The 18,515-nt window shown below is 42.3% G+C and overlaps 1 protein-coding gene across 1 annotated transcript; it reads right to left on the reverse strand.

Moving 5' to 3' along the window:
- Positions 1-1,031: 1,031 nt before the first annotated feature.
- On the reverse strand, positions 1,032-17,937 carry DNAAF10 (dynein axonemal assembly factor 10). Its single transcript, XM_083606707.1, has 8 exons — positions 17,433-17,937; positions 14,373-14,473; positions 12,502-12,632; positions 9,576-9,677; positions 8,614-8,729; positions 4,748-4,882; positions 3,261-3,358; positions 1,032-1,709 (listed from the first exon to the last, which is right to left on the reverse strand). Exons 1-8 carry the CDS (start codon positions 17,625-17,627, stop codon positions 1,502-1,504), a joined length of 1,086 nt encoding a protein of 361 aa, XP_083462833.1. The 5' UTR covers positions 17,628-17,937; the 3' UTR covers positions 1,032-1,501.
- Positions 17,938-18,515: the final 578 nt, after the last annotated feature.

An 18,515-nucleotide genomic window follows, 5' to 3' on the forward strand; every position in this document is an offset into this window, starting at 1 on the left:
GGATTTTTAGAAGACAAAAGGAGTTTTGGACAGTTTTGAGGCCTGGTTGATTATTGAAGCCTGGGGTGATTTCACAGACAGGATTTGGGTATTCTGTCCCTTCAGTAAGACCCTTTTTACTTCCAAAACAAGCAAAATCCATGCTGCACAACACAGAAATCAAGATGTTTGACACAAAGTCATCAAGCAGATCATTCTATTGGCCTGGAATATGATGCAGTAATAACGTGGTCTTTTGAGAAGTTCTGGAAATCATAGTTTTACAATTCTTTTGTTCTATCTGAAACTTTGCAATATGTTTCTACTGCACAATTTATTTATTTTTAATGAACATCTTCAAGATTGCAAACTATTTCACAGGACTGGTCACACATATCACTTCTATGACAAAATACTTTTTACTTATTTTTATTTATTTTAAAACTGTCCACAGCTTCACACAAGGCAAGCATCCAGTTCTGGCATGTGTGGATTTTTCCAACCTTGTGGAAAATCATGTTCAAAGTGATCCTCAGTGCACTGTATATCCATACTTTGGAAGCTTAGATGTTTCTCACTTAATCAAAATAAAATTTGACTTGGAATCTCTTCAGTGATTCAGATGTAGTGCTTCTTCTGTGCTTTTAAGCCCCTTCTGACATTTTATATTATTTTCTGTTGATCTGTTAAACCTTTCAACTTATTTTATTATGCTTTTATTGTCTATAGATTTGGATTACATTGATCTTGAAAAAGAATAAAAGCTTGTTCAAAACACCAAACTGATGTGGGGAATTAAATCTGATTAATATTCAACTGCTTTCTAAGCACAAGCACAAAATTAGTTTAAGCAAATTTGATCTTAAAAGTAAAATGTTTGCAAATTGAGCAAAGTTGGTTTTAATATCAAAATAGGTGTGGTTTTAATATCAAAATAGGTGTGCAGAAACCCATCTTTCTGGCCGGAGTATAGCAAACTACACTCAAATTATAATACTATTCCATTCATGTTTATTTATCATATTTTAAATAAGCAGCCAATAACTGAAAAATATCACTACAAACATTAACCTTTATTACCTTAAAACACAGCTGTTCAAATTTTAAATGCAGAAAATAAGTGCAATCAAAGCCATTTTGGTGAACATAATAACAAATGCAGTACTTTAAAGGACAAACACTTGCTGGTTCTGGAAGTTGGTTTCTAAGATATGGTTTAGTTTTGTGGGCAACAGACACACAAAATAATTAAAAATGATTTAAATAAATGTCAACAAATTTTTCCTGCCGTACAAAAAAAAGGCCACAACCGTAAGAAACTTTGAACTTAAGTGTGTCACATACAAACAGGTCTTAATGTGCTAAAACCGAAGGCACAGGTTGTAGAAATGTATGCTACGCTTCAAAATGGTGAAAAGTACCCCAGACAAAATGTTTCACATTTTGTTCTGTAGCATGAGGTCATACAGAGATTCCATTACATTTCTAAAAGGTTCGTTTTTTCCTCCTTAGAAGTCCTTTGTCAAATCCTGTTCAGTTTAGTGACGATGAGTACTCTCAGAGTCTGATCAAAGGCACTACAGACACAGAGACCCATTTTGTCAGGGCTCCAGTCAAGGCTTGAAATAGGCTGCGTTGACAATGTCACATTCTGTAAAAGGCTAACCGAACCTGCTACTCCCATCTCATTTCCCTCTGAATCTTGCTTAGACCGCTGTGCAGGATACTCACTGGAAAACAGATCAAAAAAGGTATGTGAAAAGCCTGTTATAAGCACACACCACATGCTCTTATTTTATATCAATATTTCCACCAAAGAGTTCAGGGTCACTTACAATGGGTATCTTATGTTACCCTCACAATACTCCTGTAAGTTGGTTTAGGCTAAGATCGTGACTTGCCTAAGGTCACTCCATGCATCTCACAAGTGACTCCTCAACCTGGTTTCTTCACATTCAAATCCAACTCCCAAAACTATATCCTACTGACATTGCGGGAGATGGGAGATATCACAAAGGAAATGCAGAAGACTCCAGAATTTTAATAATGCTAAGTTACAGTACATTCCTATGCACGTCTGTTCAGAAGTCCTACTGAATTCAATGGGGCGTAATCCCAGGCAAGTGAATACTGCAGCTTTTGGCAAACCAAAGCTCAGAAGGACGTTAAACATCAAGGCCAGGCATAGGCAAATTTGGCCCTCCAGCTGTTTTGGGACTACAACTCCCATGATCCCTAGCTAACAGGACCAGTGGTCAGGGATGATGGGAATTGTAGTCCCAAAAACATCTGGAGGGCCAAGTTTGCCTATGCCTGGTCAAGGCTGTGTCAATAAGCTTTCTGTTCTATAAAGCTGCTTGGTAAAATGTTAAAAAAACATAAATATGTGTGCTGAAATTTATTTATCAAGATGTGTATGCTACTTACAAAAAAACCTCTAGCTGGAGTAATTTTAAAAAACAACAATAAAGACAGACATTAAAAACAGAAGATGTATGCTATTCCTGAATTTTATTATATTCAGTATGTGCTCAATATAGCCATTTAAAAGAGCCATTTAAAGCCTCTTCTCTTGTCTGTCCCACCCAAGAGCAGAAGGAGTTTGTGGTTCTGTTCAGAAGTTAGTTTTAAATGGCATCTGTACTGGAGCAAAGCACACTGCTGCTGGAGCAAGAAGGCTCATATAAACATCAAGCCAATTCACAGACTGGAAGAGCCTAGCAGCTCAGCAAAACTTTCTCCCTAATACTCTAGTTCTAACTAGCCACCCTTGAGTAAGGGAGAATGAAATTATGTCAGTTTATAGGAGCTAGGCAGAGAAGAAACAAAGGGCTTGAGCCATTGGACAGTGTGTTCCCTGTACAGACTTACAGGGAGACTAGAAACAAATCTGTGTTGGTTAAGTATTATTTCAGGGACTTGTTAGCATGAACATATTACAGAAGGACAGTCACTGTTAGGAACACTAGTAAGGAATCTATGGAACAAAGTTCATATATTTTCATTTGGCAGAGGAATGTACAGCTGCGTTTGAACACAAAGTGATGGCAAAATTATTTCAGTTTCCTGCAACGTATATCCACTGCCAAATAAATGTTAGGTTGCAGATGTAAAGCTAAGCCACTTCTAATAATTCGGTCTTAACAGAAAGCTCTCCTACGACATGAAAAGCTACCATCACCGTAACTGAATGTACAGAATTAGGGCTACTCAGACAAACCTGGTCCTACTGCTCTGCGCACACACACACCCCCGACCCGGATGAACAGTAAAATACTTACTATTTCCAAAGATGAAGGTTTCCGGCTCCTCCACTAGTCACAAATATATCTCTGTTCTGTGGAAGATGCCGAACTTGCCACATGGTTGATTTGTGGGCCTAACAACAAAGTTATACAAAAATTGTACATACATTAGTCTAATCCAGTGATTTTCAACCTGTGTGCCACGGCACCCTGGTGTGCCTTGAATGTTGGTCAGGGGTGGCACGGGCAACACTGGCCTCTGTCCTTCTTTCCTTCCTTCCCTCCTCTGATGCCCTCTCGCATCTCTGCCTCCCAAAGGCTTGTGTGACTGCTAGCTGCAGCAGCCCTGGCAAATGGTGCTTCTGGGGCTGGCCAGGGGATGCTCCCCAGGCCCCTGTGGGGCAGTGTGAGGAGGCACCTCCTTTGGGGCAGGACGGGGCAGCTCAGACATTTGGCACCAGCTTAGCTGGAGGAGCTGCTGGAAGGAGGCATAGAAGGCACCATCCAACCGCACTCCAAACTTACGCCTTTTCTTCACTCAAAGATAACAATAATATAATAATAATTTATTATTTATACCCCGCCCATCCGGCTAGGTTTCCCCAGCCACTCTGGGCAGCTTCCAACAAAACACTAAAATACAATAACCTATTAAACATTAAAAGCTTCCCTAAACAGGGCTGCCTTTAGATGTCTTCTAACAGTTTGGTAGTTATTTGACATCTGGTGGGAGGGCGTTCCACAGGGCAGGTGCCACTACCGAGAAGGCCCTCTGCCTGGTTCCCTGTAACTTGGCTTCTCACAGCAAGGGAACCACCAGAAGGCCCTCATCCCACAATTTATTTCACAACATTTATATACGACTGGGGGGGGGGGAGAACCTTTTCATAGAAGTTTACAAAAAAAATCCCCACTGCAAAAAGTTAGTTGACTACTGTCATGGTATTGCCGGAGAACGCAGGGGAGGAGGAGGAGAGACAAGCAGAGGAAGGGGGGCAGGAAGTGCCAGTGCAGGAAAGGAGGGGAAGTCAGGAGGAGGGAAGGCTCTCAGATGCTGGAGCAGAGCCTCAACTCCGCACAAGAAGCTCTGGCACTGACAGCGATACAGTGCCGGATCCATCTGCTCAGGAAAGGAGAGGGTTAAAGCGCCGGGGGCAGAGACATCAATTGAGAATGCCTCGCCTCTTCTGCTGGAAAAGGGACGTAAGTCACTTCGGGAATCTGACTCTCAAGATTCGGACCCATAATTATGTGCGCTGCTTGTACATATGTAAAATAAAGACTGTATCTATGTATCTCTGAGTGAGCAGAAGCTTTTCTTGCGGAGAGTATTCTCAAGCCATCACAACTACTGCCCCATAAGAGTGTTCAGGGGGGAAAGTCTTCCAGAGGTTTAGGGCCCCAGTCATAGTACTCTTATGAGCATCTGTTCCCACCTAAACTTTTTGCTTTGCCTCTTCTCCATGGCAAGGGTAGCGTATTTTCTGTCAGAACAATGAACAGCCTTGTGTTTTATACCATACCTTCTCTGAAACTGAAGCAAAACCTTTAGTTGGATGCTGAGTCCTCATGTCAAAAACATGAAACTTTCCTTCAAGTGATGTCGCTACCAATTTGTTCATATTTATATCCTTCCTGTCAAATTCAAGACTGCAAACCTAGAAGCATAAAGCAAGCAAGCATTAAGACTTCAGCAGAATTGCGGTGCAATCCTAACTGTGTTTATTTAGAAGCAAGTCCCACTGAGAAAGAGCTCAAGATGGAAAGGCATGCAGGCCGTTCCTATGTACATTTAAGTATGCCTAGAATCAAAGTGATGCTTCTGGGGTATAGTTACATATGCATATTATTCATTCATTCATTCATTTATATATTGCCTTTCTGCCAAGGCAGCAAAGGCAGCTTACAATTTTAAAAGACTAAAATAAATGATATAAAATGTAAAGTTGACCGGGGTGGGGTAGAGTGGGAAGACAGCCCAGCTGGAATAGACCCTGAGCAGCCAACCCAAACTACACAGTCGGTGGGATCCTGACCTGTTTCCAAGGGTCCTTCCCCAATTGCAACAATACAATCCGGGGTTATGGGCAATCACCTGCTACCCTCCCTTACTCTGAAGTTTGGAATAGGGGAGAATATTCCTGAATCGTAGGGCAGTTTAAGAAGCAGCCTCCCAAGCCAGCACAATGCTAGGATGATGCCTGCCCCACGCCTTGAATTCCAACTGGAGACCAGGCTGGGGCTTACCGTATTTTTCGCACCATAGGACGCACTTTTTCCCTCCTAAAAAGCAAGGGAAAATGTGTGTGCGTCCTATGGAGCGAATGCAAGGGGGAGGCAGGCCGGAAAAGCCCCCAAGAGCCGCACACAAGCTTTGTGCGCTTTTGCAGGCTTTTCCCCAGGAGGGAGAAGGGACTGACTGGCCGCATCAGTCGCATCAGCAACTACGGAGGAGGGAAGGAAGGGGACCATGGATTCTCCGCTGCTGACGGCTGCAGCGGATTCCCTCCTCCGTGATTGCTTTGAAGCAGGAAAGTGGGAGGGGAGCAGCTTACACTCCTGTAAGCAGCTCCTCTCCCACTTTCCTGCTTCAAAACAACTACGGAGGAGGGAAGGAAGGGGACCATGGATCCTCTGCTAGCGAATGCAGCGGATTCCCTCCTCCCGGGCTCCCTTTGAAGCAGCAAAGTGGGAGGGGAGCAGCTTACACTTGTGTAAGCAGCTCCTCTCCTACTTTCCTGCTTCAAAGCAATCACGGAGGAGGGAAGGAAAGGGACCATGGATCCTCCACTGCTTGCGGCTGCAGCGGATTCCCTCCTCCTGGGCTCCCTTTGAAGCAGCAAAGTGGGAGGGGAGCAGCTTACACTCGTGTAAGCAGCTCCTCTCCCACTTTCCTGCTTCAAAGTGGAGGGAATCCACTGCAGTTGCGAGCAGAGGATCCATGGCTCCGCTTCCTTCCCTCGAAGCAGGGTGCGGGGGTGCAGGGGGGAAAGACGGCAGGAAATAGATGCTGGGCAGGAAGACACAACCACACTTTGACCACTGAAAGTCCACCCCAGATTTCCACTGAGAGGGCCAGGCTAATCTCGATGGCCATAAGTCAGACTCAGCATTATTAACTGGACTTAGATAAGCCATGGTTCCCCTTCCTACCCTCCTCTGAGGCTCGATTTAAAGCAGCAAAGCGGACAGGAGCCACCTGCTTTGCTGCTTTAAATAGTTTAGTGCAACATTTGATTCAGAATATTCTTTTCCGTATTTTCCTCCTCTAAAAACTAGGTGCGCCCTATGGTCAGGTGCGCCCTATGGAGCGAAAAATACGGTATTTTCTTCTTTACCTTCTCAGGTGATTGGAGCACCACAGAAGCGTAGAAGCAAGCATAACAAGTCTTCAGCTCAAAAGGAAAAGAGTGGGCCTTGCTGTTTTGTAGGTGTGCTTCTGTGCCTTCCTTTCCTACCGGGAAGGGATTTTCACTGCGGTTGCACTGAACTCTGGGGGCGTTCTGAGCCCCTCCAAAATACCGTGCAACAGTAAAGAGAACCTCAAGCTGTTTCTCTAGCTACACAATTGGGGATTTTCTGACAGGGGGCAGCAAATACACTTGCCAAGGGAAGTGTAATTAGGGACCTTGGTAGCAATCCAAAAGCTTAGGCGTGCCTCGTGGGATTCCTGTTATAACAGCAGACCTCCATGATCAACTGTAATCTGGCTTTGAGACTACAAGAGTTTCAGAAGTGGTAGCTGCCAGGATGCTTATAGCAAAAAATTGGAAAGGGAGAAAAATTCCATCAATGAAAGAATGGCAAATTAAACTCACAGCATTCATAAGGGGACAATCGGACCAGAAATTATTAAAAGAATGGGGATGTGCTAAAGAGTATATGAAAAAACATTGTTCTGGAATAAACATATCGGTATGTAATGAATGATGCTTTACAAGGTTGAAGAAAAAGAAAAATGGTGTAAAAAAAGTATAAAGATAGAAGTAATCTACATTAGACACAATTTAGAAAGAGTAAAAGGAACAAAGGAAGAAAGTCAGTATGTGTTTATGTAAGTAATGACTAGAATAGAATGAAGATATGGTTTTATTTGTAGATGTGTGCTTTTTCTTTTGTTTCCTTTTTTGTGCTCTGTTTTTCTTTCGTGTTTGTATAGTACAGTGGTACCTCTGGTAACTTATTATCGCCCTGGCCATTTTTGCAGCTTAGCAGACCGCTTCCCCCCCTCTCTTTTCCTCAGTCTTTGCATGCAAAAGTGAAAGCATTATACAGTGGGACCTCGGGTTAAGAACTTAATTCGTTCTGGAGGTCCGTTCTTAACCTGAAACTGTTCTTAACCTGAAGCACCACTTTAGCTAATGGGCCCTCCTGCTGCTGCCGCACCGCCGCCGCGTGATTTCTGTTCTCATCCTGAAGCAAAGTTCTTAACCCGAGGTACTATTTCTGGGTTAGCGGAGTCTGTAACCTGAAGTGTATGTAACCTGAAGCATATGTAACCCGAAGTACCACTGTATTATCTTGGATTCAATGTTTGTAATTTTTGTTATAATTTTGCATTGAAAATAAAATTATAAAAAAAGAGTTTCAGAAGTGGTTTGACATGTAGCAAAGGGGCTTGCCATTCCAGAACACAGGCCCAAGACCAACTGCGTGATTTTTAGGGGAAAAGAGGAAATCCCAGCCAACAGGACTGGGTACCCTGAACTCTGTATAGAACTACACTTTTCATTTAGTGAAGTACCGTACTTTTCCGTCTATAATATGCCCCCATGTATAAGAAACCCACCCCCCATTTTTGAGACTCAGTTTTAAGAAAATGAGGGGAGATGGACCAAAGTTGTTTAGCTTCTCCCCCCACGCAGCTGTGGGCAGGAAAAACTCCCTAGATTGTTTCGCACTCGCTGCAGCATCTGGGGAAGTTGCGCTCCCACCAACCAGCTGACTGGCAGACGCGTTGCTTCTCTACCACCTCCCCCTTGCCACTACCCGTGTATTGGACAACCCCAGTTTTTTGACATGAATTTTTAGTCAAAAAACCTCGTCTAATACACGGAAAAATACGGTATATTTCTCATTCTCACTGTGTAGATTTTATTCCTCTACAGATCCATGCCTTGTTAACAAAGACATCCTTCAATGTCATTTCCAAAGCCTGAACTACAAAGTATTGAGGACCAATGCCAACTTAGCAACTTGTATTGACTACTGTCATACAAAGAGTAATATTTTTTTGCCATACCCCCAAAAAAGTGCACAGAAAAAATAACTAAATCTGCAGCTTAATTTTAATCGCACTAAGCATAATTTCCAAACTAGAAGTATCTGTATTGCAAAAAATAATTTTTAAAAAAGATGGACATTTAGACATACATTTGTGAAACATTACCCCATTCTTGATGTTGGTCTCCCACCGCAGTGTCATGTTCCTAAGGTCAAACAACTTGACATCCCCATTGTCATAGCCGGCACATACAACACGTTCCTCTTGATTATAAGCATTACCTAGTTAGAAAAAAAAGAGGCACTGCTTAAAATATCATATGACCAATAATTTTTATAACAAGTCACATTTGTGCACCTATTCTGTTATAAAGGCATAATGCATTTCTGGTAGAAAACCAGTCCTGGAATGACAGGTTATTACTATTCAAGAAGAGATAAAGGCATTTAACAAAGGACGAGGGCAACAGCTGGAAAGATTTAGTGCAAGCTACTGTCTTTCTGTAGGGACGTGGGTGGCGCTGTGGGTTAAACCACAGAGCCTAGGACTTGCTGGTCAGAGGGTCGGCAGTTAGAATCCCCACGATGGGGTGAGCTCCCGTTGCTCGGTCCCTGCTCCTGCCAACCTAGCAGTTCGAAAGCATGTCAAAGTGCAAGTACATAAATAGGTACCACTCCGGAGGGAAGGTAAACGGCATTTCCATGCGCTGCTCTTAGTCATGCTGGCCACATGACCCGGAAGCTGTATGTCGGCTCCCTTGGCCAATAAAGCGAGATGAGTGCCGCAACCTCAGAGTCGGTAATGACTGGACCTAATGGTCAGGGGTCCCTTTACCTTTTACTGTCTTTCTGCATTACTTATTTTATTTAAAATGTCAAAACTGCATTCTTGGAGACAGAAGCAATTGAAGTGGTGCTTCTGCAACAGAAAGCTAGAACCTGGAGAAAATCAAAGAGAAAAGGAAGCAGCTGGAAGCTATATTTCCAAAGGAAGCACTCTACAGACTCCATTTCGTATAGAGTCATTTAAACTCCATGTTATGGTACAAAAGCGATGGGAGCAAAGACAATTTCCATGATATATGTTTGTATGCCATCAAAAATCAACCAGCTCAAGAGAGACCTTACCAAACGCAACTGTCCAGCAGTCTCTCTTGCTCTCTCCTTGGGCTGGTTCCATATTGGCAACTGGAGTGTCTTTTTGTCTTGGGTCCCACACCTTCACAGTCCCTGCAAAAGTGGATAATGGATTATTATTTTACTGATAAAATACCTGGTGGCGTTTATTCTATCACTTCGGCCCCAGCAACTTGCTTAATAAAACACTATTAATGTCCCCCTTACTCCTATTCATTTTTAATGTACTTTTAAAAAAAATTAGAAGAGTTTGTTTCAATGCTTTCACAATTTGATGGATGAGCTGTTTCATCCAATGAGCAGACTAATAAATTAAAGAAGATGCAACTCAGCTAAAATATTAGCTTCCGTTTCCTGGAAGCTGTAATCTCCATTAAGAAGACAGGCCTACTAATACCACACATTTTTATATGTAAATTATACAGATCTTTCTACAATTGTCTTGCTTTATGTTCTTCTTTTTGTATCCTCATATATGCAGATATCAGTTTGCTACAGCCCTCTAATGACTTATGTGAAAACCCTGTTCTATGTGGGACTCAAAATAGAACATACAGCATATGTAGATCTGATTGCAGTACCCTTGTAACCATATCATATGGCAGCTGAGGAGGAACCTAGAATGGAAAAAGGCTGGCCAAGACTGCTGTTACCAAGTATATACTAGCTGGGGGGGCGGGGGGACAACTATGGATAAGCAGTGATAGACTGGACTAATCAGTAGGTGTAGTCTTATTAATTAGAGCTGTAAGAGCGTCCTCTTCCAAGTCTTAAAAATCTGACAGATTTTTGTTTTTAGATTGCTGCTTTGCTTTTTATCATATCCTGCTCATCCCACCCCGCAAAAAGGCCTGGTCCTCATCTGACATCCCTTTGAAACAGAATAATAGAAAAAGCTTCTTTATAGTATAGGCTTATAATTCAATAAGTTTTAACAAAAGCTCAACATGATTTAAGGGTGGGAAAATCAGAAAAAGACTCGTCTTATTTTCATTCTTTTGTACTCTCCTATTATACCTAAATAAACTTGATTTGCTCTGACATCTGGTGGCAATCTATTAAAAACAAGAGATATTGTGGCACTAACTTCAACAGGGCCTGGAATGTACACAAGAAATGGACTTATTTAAAACTATCAGTTACTAGTTTACAGAATAGCTAATGTGCCCAAGGATGTGCAAACACTGTGAGACAGCCACAAATGCTCAGTACAGATTAATCCTTAGGGGACCTCTTAGTTGTAGCAATGCCCATGCTGATTTGCATCTCTGTAGATACCGTGGAATTTCTGCTTGCCCAATGAGATACAGCCATGCAGTGTTGCTCCAGCTGGTGTTCTTTTTTTAAAATAAAAAAAACCTACAACGCCAATGACCTATCTTAAGCTGATGTACTGCACCCTCTGGAGCACCTGATATCAGACAGGATTTTAATGGTCTGTGATTGCTGCCAGCCCCTGCTAGAGCAATGTAACTGTCCACCCTTTTTGCTGCACATAGGCACGGCTCAAAACATCATCATCCGGTGTTACTTTAGAACTGCTGCAACTAACAGCTATTCACTAGTTCCCCATCCTACAAGCTGCTATGCTTGTAAAGTGATTCATAGGAGCTTGTAACTGAACTCACAGAAAGCAAAAGGCCACGTTAAATAAAACAAGTGCAAGTGAAGACCCATCAGAAAATGAACTGCTAGAAAGGTGGGGGAAGAGAGGAAGTAGGTGTTCATTCCTTTGTCCTCCCTCCACAAATTCAGGCACATTCATGTCCTCTCATGTTTAGAGTGACAAACCAGTCTCCACTTGCATCTCACTCTCCCCTCCCCTTTACAGTAAATGACAGAAGCATTGGCCTCCCCAACTTTCTCCACTGAGCAGCTCTGGATCTGTCAGGCAGGAGGACACAAGTCCAGGATGCTGCCCTTAATGTCAGACATCAGGTGAGCGCTCAGCCAATTCCAGTTCCCAGAAAAATACTGGGACCTTGAGTTAGCAAGGCAGGGACAATGCCCTTCTCAGCTGCTGTAGCTTAGAATCCAGTGGCCTCAAGAAAGTGCACATGTACAACCCTTGACCATGCGATGCTTGGGAGATGCAAGATATTTTGATCTAGTAGTTTTTTAAGCAAGAGTAGACCATCGCCCGAGGGGACGTGGGTGGCGCTGTGGGTTAAACCACAGAGCCTAGGACTTGCCGATCAGAAGGTCGTGGTTCCAATCCCCGCGACGGGGTGAGCTCCCATTGCTCGGTCCATGCTCCTGCCAACCTAGCAGTTCGAAAGCACGTCAAAGTGAAAGTAGATAAATAGGTACCGCTCCAGCGGGAAGGTAAACAGCATTTCCGTGCGCTGCTCCGGTTCGCCAGAAGTGGCTTAGTCATGCTGGCCACATGACCCGGAAGCTGTATGCCGGCTCCCTCGGCCAATAAAGCGAGATGAGCGCCGGAACCCTAGAGTCGGTCACGACTGGACCTAATGGTCAGGGGTCCCTTTACCTTTACCTTAGACCATCCCCCATGCTTCTCAATCCTCTCACTTTCCCCTTCTCAATATCCCTACATAGTTGTCCTAGTGTGAAAAAACAATGTTTTAGAATTGCTTAGGTCTCAGAAACTATCTTATGGTAAAGACAGGTGGCAGAATCCTGGGCACGTTAACTTGTAAGTTCCACTGTGTTAATCAGGCTTACTCACAGGAAAGCATGCCAATCTCCATCGGGAGTAAGACCCATTCAGCTGAACAGTACTTACTTCTGAGTAGATTGAAACACCCTTTAAATTTAGATAACAGGACTAAATTGGTTCATAACACTAACATGTGAAGACAGAAGAATGGTAATCATTGGAAGCTATTAGCTGGATTTATCCTAACCCACTTCACTTTTCCTTCTAACCAGTGACACTGAAATAGATCTAACTCACCATCCCGACTTCCCGTCACAATTTCTGGCGCTCCTTCTCCAATTCCTAAGCCACCAACGCCATCAATACTATTGATTATTTCTTTATGTCCCTTCACAGAGTACACAGGGATTTCTGGAACTTCCAAATTCCTAAACACCAGAAAGGAACAATTATTTTTTTACGATTTGCAAAGGGGAAGCCATGTCAGTCTGTTGCAGCAAAAAAAAAGCTAAGAGTCTTACGGCAACTTACCGATGAATACAACTATCATGTCATAAGCTGGTGCACCTGAGGAACTGGGCTTTAATCCATGAAAGCTTATGGCATAATTAGTTTGTGTTCTTTAATGGTTCTCAATAAATTGAATTAGGGATATTTTATACCACAATGGCTAAAACAAACTATTCTCAATTCAGTTTCAAACAGCGGTGATAATTAAAATGGCATGCAAAAATTTGTGAAATTTCTGATGCAAAAACCAAAAGTGGTTTTAGGAGTAACAACCCATTACTCAAAATCTGAACCTGCTCAAGCCTTAAGAAGCAACATTTTTATCATTGGTATTTGTTACAATGACAAATTTGATGCAAACATTTTTTTTAACTGTGTTCTTTCCTTTCCCACCAAAAACTGATGGAATTCCAAAGGTTCAAGAAACACCTTCACAATCCAAACTTCAAAAATTCAAGGCTACAATTCAACTTTTTGGTTGGTATGCTGAGCCTGCAAAGGCCCAGTTCACATGCAGAGCTAAGCCAAATCATAGCTTAGTGCAAATAAGCACATTTGCGGGTTCCTAGAGGATTCCCCCCCCCCCAGTCCTGTTGCTGCTGTGCTATCTGATACTAAATGTTTTCACTTAGTACTACATGAGAACCGGTTTAAATAGTAAGAGCTAGTAAAAACGTAAAAGATAGAAAGAAAGAAAAAGAAATGGGAGAATGGAGGTTGAAATATGTCCCTTTAACTTTTTTATAGCTTTATCATAAGATTGGGTGAAATCCTAAGGGGGGCGGGAATTCAAAAGCAAATAACTTTTGCTGAGTATTAGCTGCTGACATCTAGGAACATTTGAAGTTTTCTAAATCATTCAAGAAAGGGACATCAAGAACCAGAAGGTTGCAAAATGTGCCACTTGGGTTGTGAGTTCAATAGTAATCTTCCCATATTTGCAAATCCTGTTATTTTTAGGGTCTTTCTTTTTCCCTTAAGATCTACTTTTTCTTTTAGCATCTGGACACTGTGCTTCTTTCTAGCTAGTCAATGCTACTATCATTCAACAACCCGCATACACCCTCTGCTTATCAGGGCAAATGAAGAAAATGCAAAATACTCGTATTTATTGTAGTTAATACATGTATTAGGAGAACTGGTGCTGGAAACAAAAGCAAGTTGTTAACAAGGTATACAGATTCATGGATTTCCCTGTCTGGTGAAACCATGATTAATAAGGGTCAAAAGGTAAGAATGCAGAAAGCTCCCCACCCCAAAAAAAGACAACAACAACAACAACAACCAAGTGCCATTATCTTCGGCGGTTTTTCACTTGTGAAGGGAACACTTCAAAAAGACTATGAAATTTATAAAACAAGAGTATCCAAAAACACTACCTAAATATGCGCACTGATATTTAAAAATTAAAATAGTAGCCTATGATTGCATATCACAAATTGCTTTGGAAAGTCACAAAACCATGCAGACAGAAGTGGCATAATTAGGTAACTAAAATTTCTATATAACTCAGTTAGGTTACAACTGCCTAAAACCTTTGTGATCCTAAACTAAGATGACTTAAATAAAGTGACAAATTTGAATTAGCTGAGAACAAAAGAATAGGTGAACTGTGAAATGGAGCTTTAAACAATATTAACCAGCAAAAATGTCCTTACCATATGTTTAAATTTCCACCAAAATCTCCTGTAGCTAGGTATCTTTGTTGCAGAGAAGAAGCACCAAAGGTTCCACATTTAACAGGCTTTGATTTTTCAATCTGGAAAGGAAAAAAATACTAGGAGGATGGCTTAATAATTTTACATTTATTATCTTGTCCAATCTAACAGACTGGTTCTGTTAGTATTAAGTGCTGATAAAAAAGTAAATGTCAAAAGTCAGTTTCTCTTGTTTGAAGAGTTACTGCTGGTAAAGGTAAAGGTACCCCTGACCATTAGGTCCAGTCGTGACCGACTCTGGGGTTGTGCGCTCATCTCACTCTATAGGCTGAGGGAGCCGGCGTTTGTCCGCAGACAGCTTCCGGGTCATGTGGCCAGCACGACAAGCCGCTTCTGGCGAACCAGAGCAGCACACGGAAACGCCATTTACCTTCCCACCACAAAATTCAAATATGCACCATGAAATATCGATATTAACAGACAAGTCACACATTTTAGTCTGATTTTTGGTTATGAAAATGCATTTGTCTAAGTGAATATGGGAGAGATTTGTCATTAATAAGTCTATTTTAAGTCACTGTGGCTGCAATCCCATACACATTTGCCTAGGAGTAAATTCCACTTGAATTCAGTTGGACTCATTCTTGGATAGGCATCCATAGATTGAGCTGTCATTCTTCTTTCCAATTTATTTCATAGATGTCCATAGTTAGTAAACCTAGCAACTGCTGATAGTTTGCTAACATAAACGCAGATTGCAACTTGCCTATTATTTTCTCCCTCCCCTTTTCATATTTTTTAAACTGGCAAATATCAGAACTAGTATTATTTATATACCAATGTTTTGGGGATAGGATTGCGTAATTAAAATCAGATTATAAAAAAAATTATGAGCTGCATCCACTTATGCCATCCTTCCAGCACAAAGAGTTCTGCCTGCGCAATGGGATTCCTCTCCGCCTCCTTTCTCCATGCAGCCCCACTCCCAGCCCCACCTGCTTCAGAGGAGTGGGGATAGCAATAGCTGTGGGGTGCAGGGAAGGAGAAAGAGAGATTAAGTCCTATTGTTCAGGTGGAAATCCTTGCACAAACAGGAAAAAATTGCTGGATGCAATCCTATGTTTAAACAAGTGCTGTAAATAGGCTGCTAGTAACTGAGAACAATGCTAAAATAAAACTTCATTCTCTGAATGGTAGAAAGCAGTAAAAGTAGTAGGTGTTCATTGAGAAGACCTCATGATTGATTTTCCATAACTGGCCAGCCAATCTATCGGACGAAAAGACTCTCACTCCTCAATACTTTATCCACAATCTACTCCTCAATGCATAAGGCGGCCAACATTGTGTTCTCCTACATTGCTATAGCTACAGCAACCAAAGCTGTGTGGGAAGCGAAGGGCTGTGTAGACAAGCAAAGCTAATGGTTATCACCATGGTGATCAGCATGGTTTTCCCCATCATTATTGGTTTCTAAACAGTGCTTGATTACTGAACGTTAGTTTGCCAAATGCTGAGTAAAACAAACATTACATTGCTTCATTTTATCCATGCCAATCCATACATGATTCTCTTATTATTTGATCCTGTTTTGGGATATGCTTAGAGTTCACTATCAATCTTCGTAATTAAAAGTTGAAACTGAAATTAGTTATCACCTTGAAGAGAACTGTAAGCATATCCCAAAACAGGATCAAATAATAAGAGAATCATGTATGGACTGGCATGGATAAAATGAAGCAGTGTAATGTTTGTTTAATATTTACACTTCTTCACCCATCTCTAAATGTGTCTCTATTTATTATTATTTTGTATTAATATATTTATATATATCCTGTCTTTTTGCCCAACAGGGACTCAAGGCAGCTTTACCTAAGAATGTGAGCTGTGAACCCAATTCAAATATCATCTTGGTCACAAACTTACTTAGCTGACCTAAGGCAGCTCAATCACTGAATACAATTAGATTACTACTTACAATGGCCAGAATGTGATACATGGGAGTGAACAATGGTGACCAAATATATTAGCCATATAAAGCAGGGGTCAGCAAACTTTTTCAGCAGGGGGCCGGTCCACTGTGGGGGACCGCACTATATTTTGAAAAAAATGAAGACATTCCTATGCCCCACAAATAACCCAGAGATGCATTTTAAATAAAAGGACACATTCTACTCATGTCAAAACATGCTGAACACGCATCTGGTCCCTGGGCCTTAGGTTGCCTACCTCTGCTATACAGTGGTACCTCTGGTTACGTACTTAATTCGTTCCGGAGGTCCGTTCTTAACCTGAAACTGTTCTTAACCTGAAGCACCACTTTAGCTAATGGGGCCTCCTGCTGCCGCCGCGCTGCCGGAGCCCAATTTCTATTCTCATCCTGAAGCAAAGTTCTTAACCCAAGGTAATATTTCCAGGTTAACGGAGTCTGCAACCTGAAGCGTATGTAACCTGAAGCGTATGTAACCTGAAGCGTATGTAACCCGAGGTACCACTGTATACCCTTTTAATTGGGCTGTGGGACGGGGGAGGGGGATTATCAGTTTGTTTTTGTTCTTATTTTTATTACATATTTTGTGTTTATATATATATACATACATACATACATATATATATATATATATATATATATATATGTGTGTGTGTGTTTGTGTGTGTGTATATATATATATATATATATATATATATACACACATAGTATGTGTAGGTTGTCAACTGCCCTGTGAACTACAAATGAGGGTGTAAAAATTGAACAATTACTGTGAATAATAATAATTTATTAAATTTGTACACCTTCACCTGCAGTTCTCAGGGCGTAGTTCTCACAACATGGGAGACGAGCAGGATCAGAGTTAAATTTATTATTATTATTATTATTATTATTATTATTATTATTATTATGGCAGCCCATAATAATAATAACTCGCGCTCCTCCCCGCCTTCTTCGTTCCCTTTCCCTCCCCTGAACAAACACCAGGCGGACCAAATTCCTCCGCAGCAGCAGCCGGCGAAAGGCAGCGGGAGCCCGCGCTCCGCCCGCCCGCCCCGCCGCCCCTCACTCACTTCGCGGAGCAGGTGGAGGCGGCCGCCTTGCAGCTCGTAGAGCTGGACGACGCCGCTGCCCCGCGGGAAGCTGCCCAGGCAGACGAGGCGGGCGCTGCTGGGCACCCACTTGCACTCGAAGGCCGTGTAGTTCAGGCTCTGCTGCGCGTGCGCGATGATCTGCGGCTTCTCCAGGGGGCCTCCCGGAGACGACATGGCGGCGCCCCAACGGCTCCCCGTTCAAAGCCGACGCGTCTTCGGCTGCCCCAACAACGGCAACATCCGGGCTACCGGGAGGCAGCGGGCTCCGCGCGGAAGCACGCAGCGCTGGACTCCCCGCCGCTCCTCATTGGCCAATTGGAGTTCCGTCAGCGGCAGGGGGACTCCAACTCCCGTCGGCCCCCGGGGCAGCGCGGCCTATTCTCCTGAAGGGCCGCAGCTGCCCCCAGGTGGGGCTGGGTGGGGCTTGTGTGTGTTGCCAGGTGCTTTCAAACGTGCAAGGCGCGTTTTCTGAGTGGGAAGGGAAAAGCACGCGCGACGGAATCACAGCATCATAGAAAGTTAAAGGGAAAGCTGCATGCGTTAGAATCATACAGTTATAGAGTCATCAATGCAGGAATCTCAGCCAAAGCATCCTTGACAGGCGCCCCTCAAACCCCTGCTTTAAAAACCTCTAAGGAAAGAGAATCCACCATCTTCTTCCCAAATTTTTTTTAATTAATTTTCACAACATTATAAACAAACAAACATAAAACAAACAAAAATCATAACCTTATTAAAAATTACACTTATTAACATTATTAAGGGACTTCCTCGCTTCCCCTTGGTTGAATTTCATTGCATGTCCTTTTAACAGTTTTCCAAATCATAGTTCTTAAAATATTTAACTTAAACATTAACATCCTTAGATCTTCACATTATGAAATTAAACCTATGAATTCATCACTTAACTTGAATAAAATCCTAAGCCAATTAAGTATCTGCAAGCTGTTTTCAGTTAGTTTAACTTAACATGTTTAACTAAGTAATCATTAAATTTGATCCAATCTTTCTGATACTCCTCCTCCTTCTGGTCGCGGACTCTTCCGGTTAGGTCGGCTAGCT

The sequence above is a fragment of the Podarcis filfolensis genome (genome assembly GCF_964270895.1).
Source record: "Podarcis filfolensis genome assembly, chromosome: 3".
NCBI lineage: Eukaryota > Metazoa > Chordata > Lepidosauria > Squamata > Lacertidae > Podarcis > Podarcis filfolensis.

Excerpts from the sequence above, each read along its gene's own strand:
- DNAAF10 (XM_083606707.1), bottom strand. The coding sequence starts at position 17,627 with ATGTCGTCTCCGGGAGGCCCCCTGGAGAAGCCGCAGATCATCGCGCAC. Across the intron at positions 8,730-9,575 it reads CTGCTGGACAGTTGCGTTTG|GTAATGCTTATAATCAAGAG; the intron begins GTAAGGTCTCTC and ends TTTTCTAACTAG. Across the intron at positions 4,883-8,613 it reads AGACCAACATCAAGAATGGG|GTTTGCAGTCTTGAATTTGA; the intron begins GTAATGTTTCAC and ends TTATGCTTCTAG.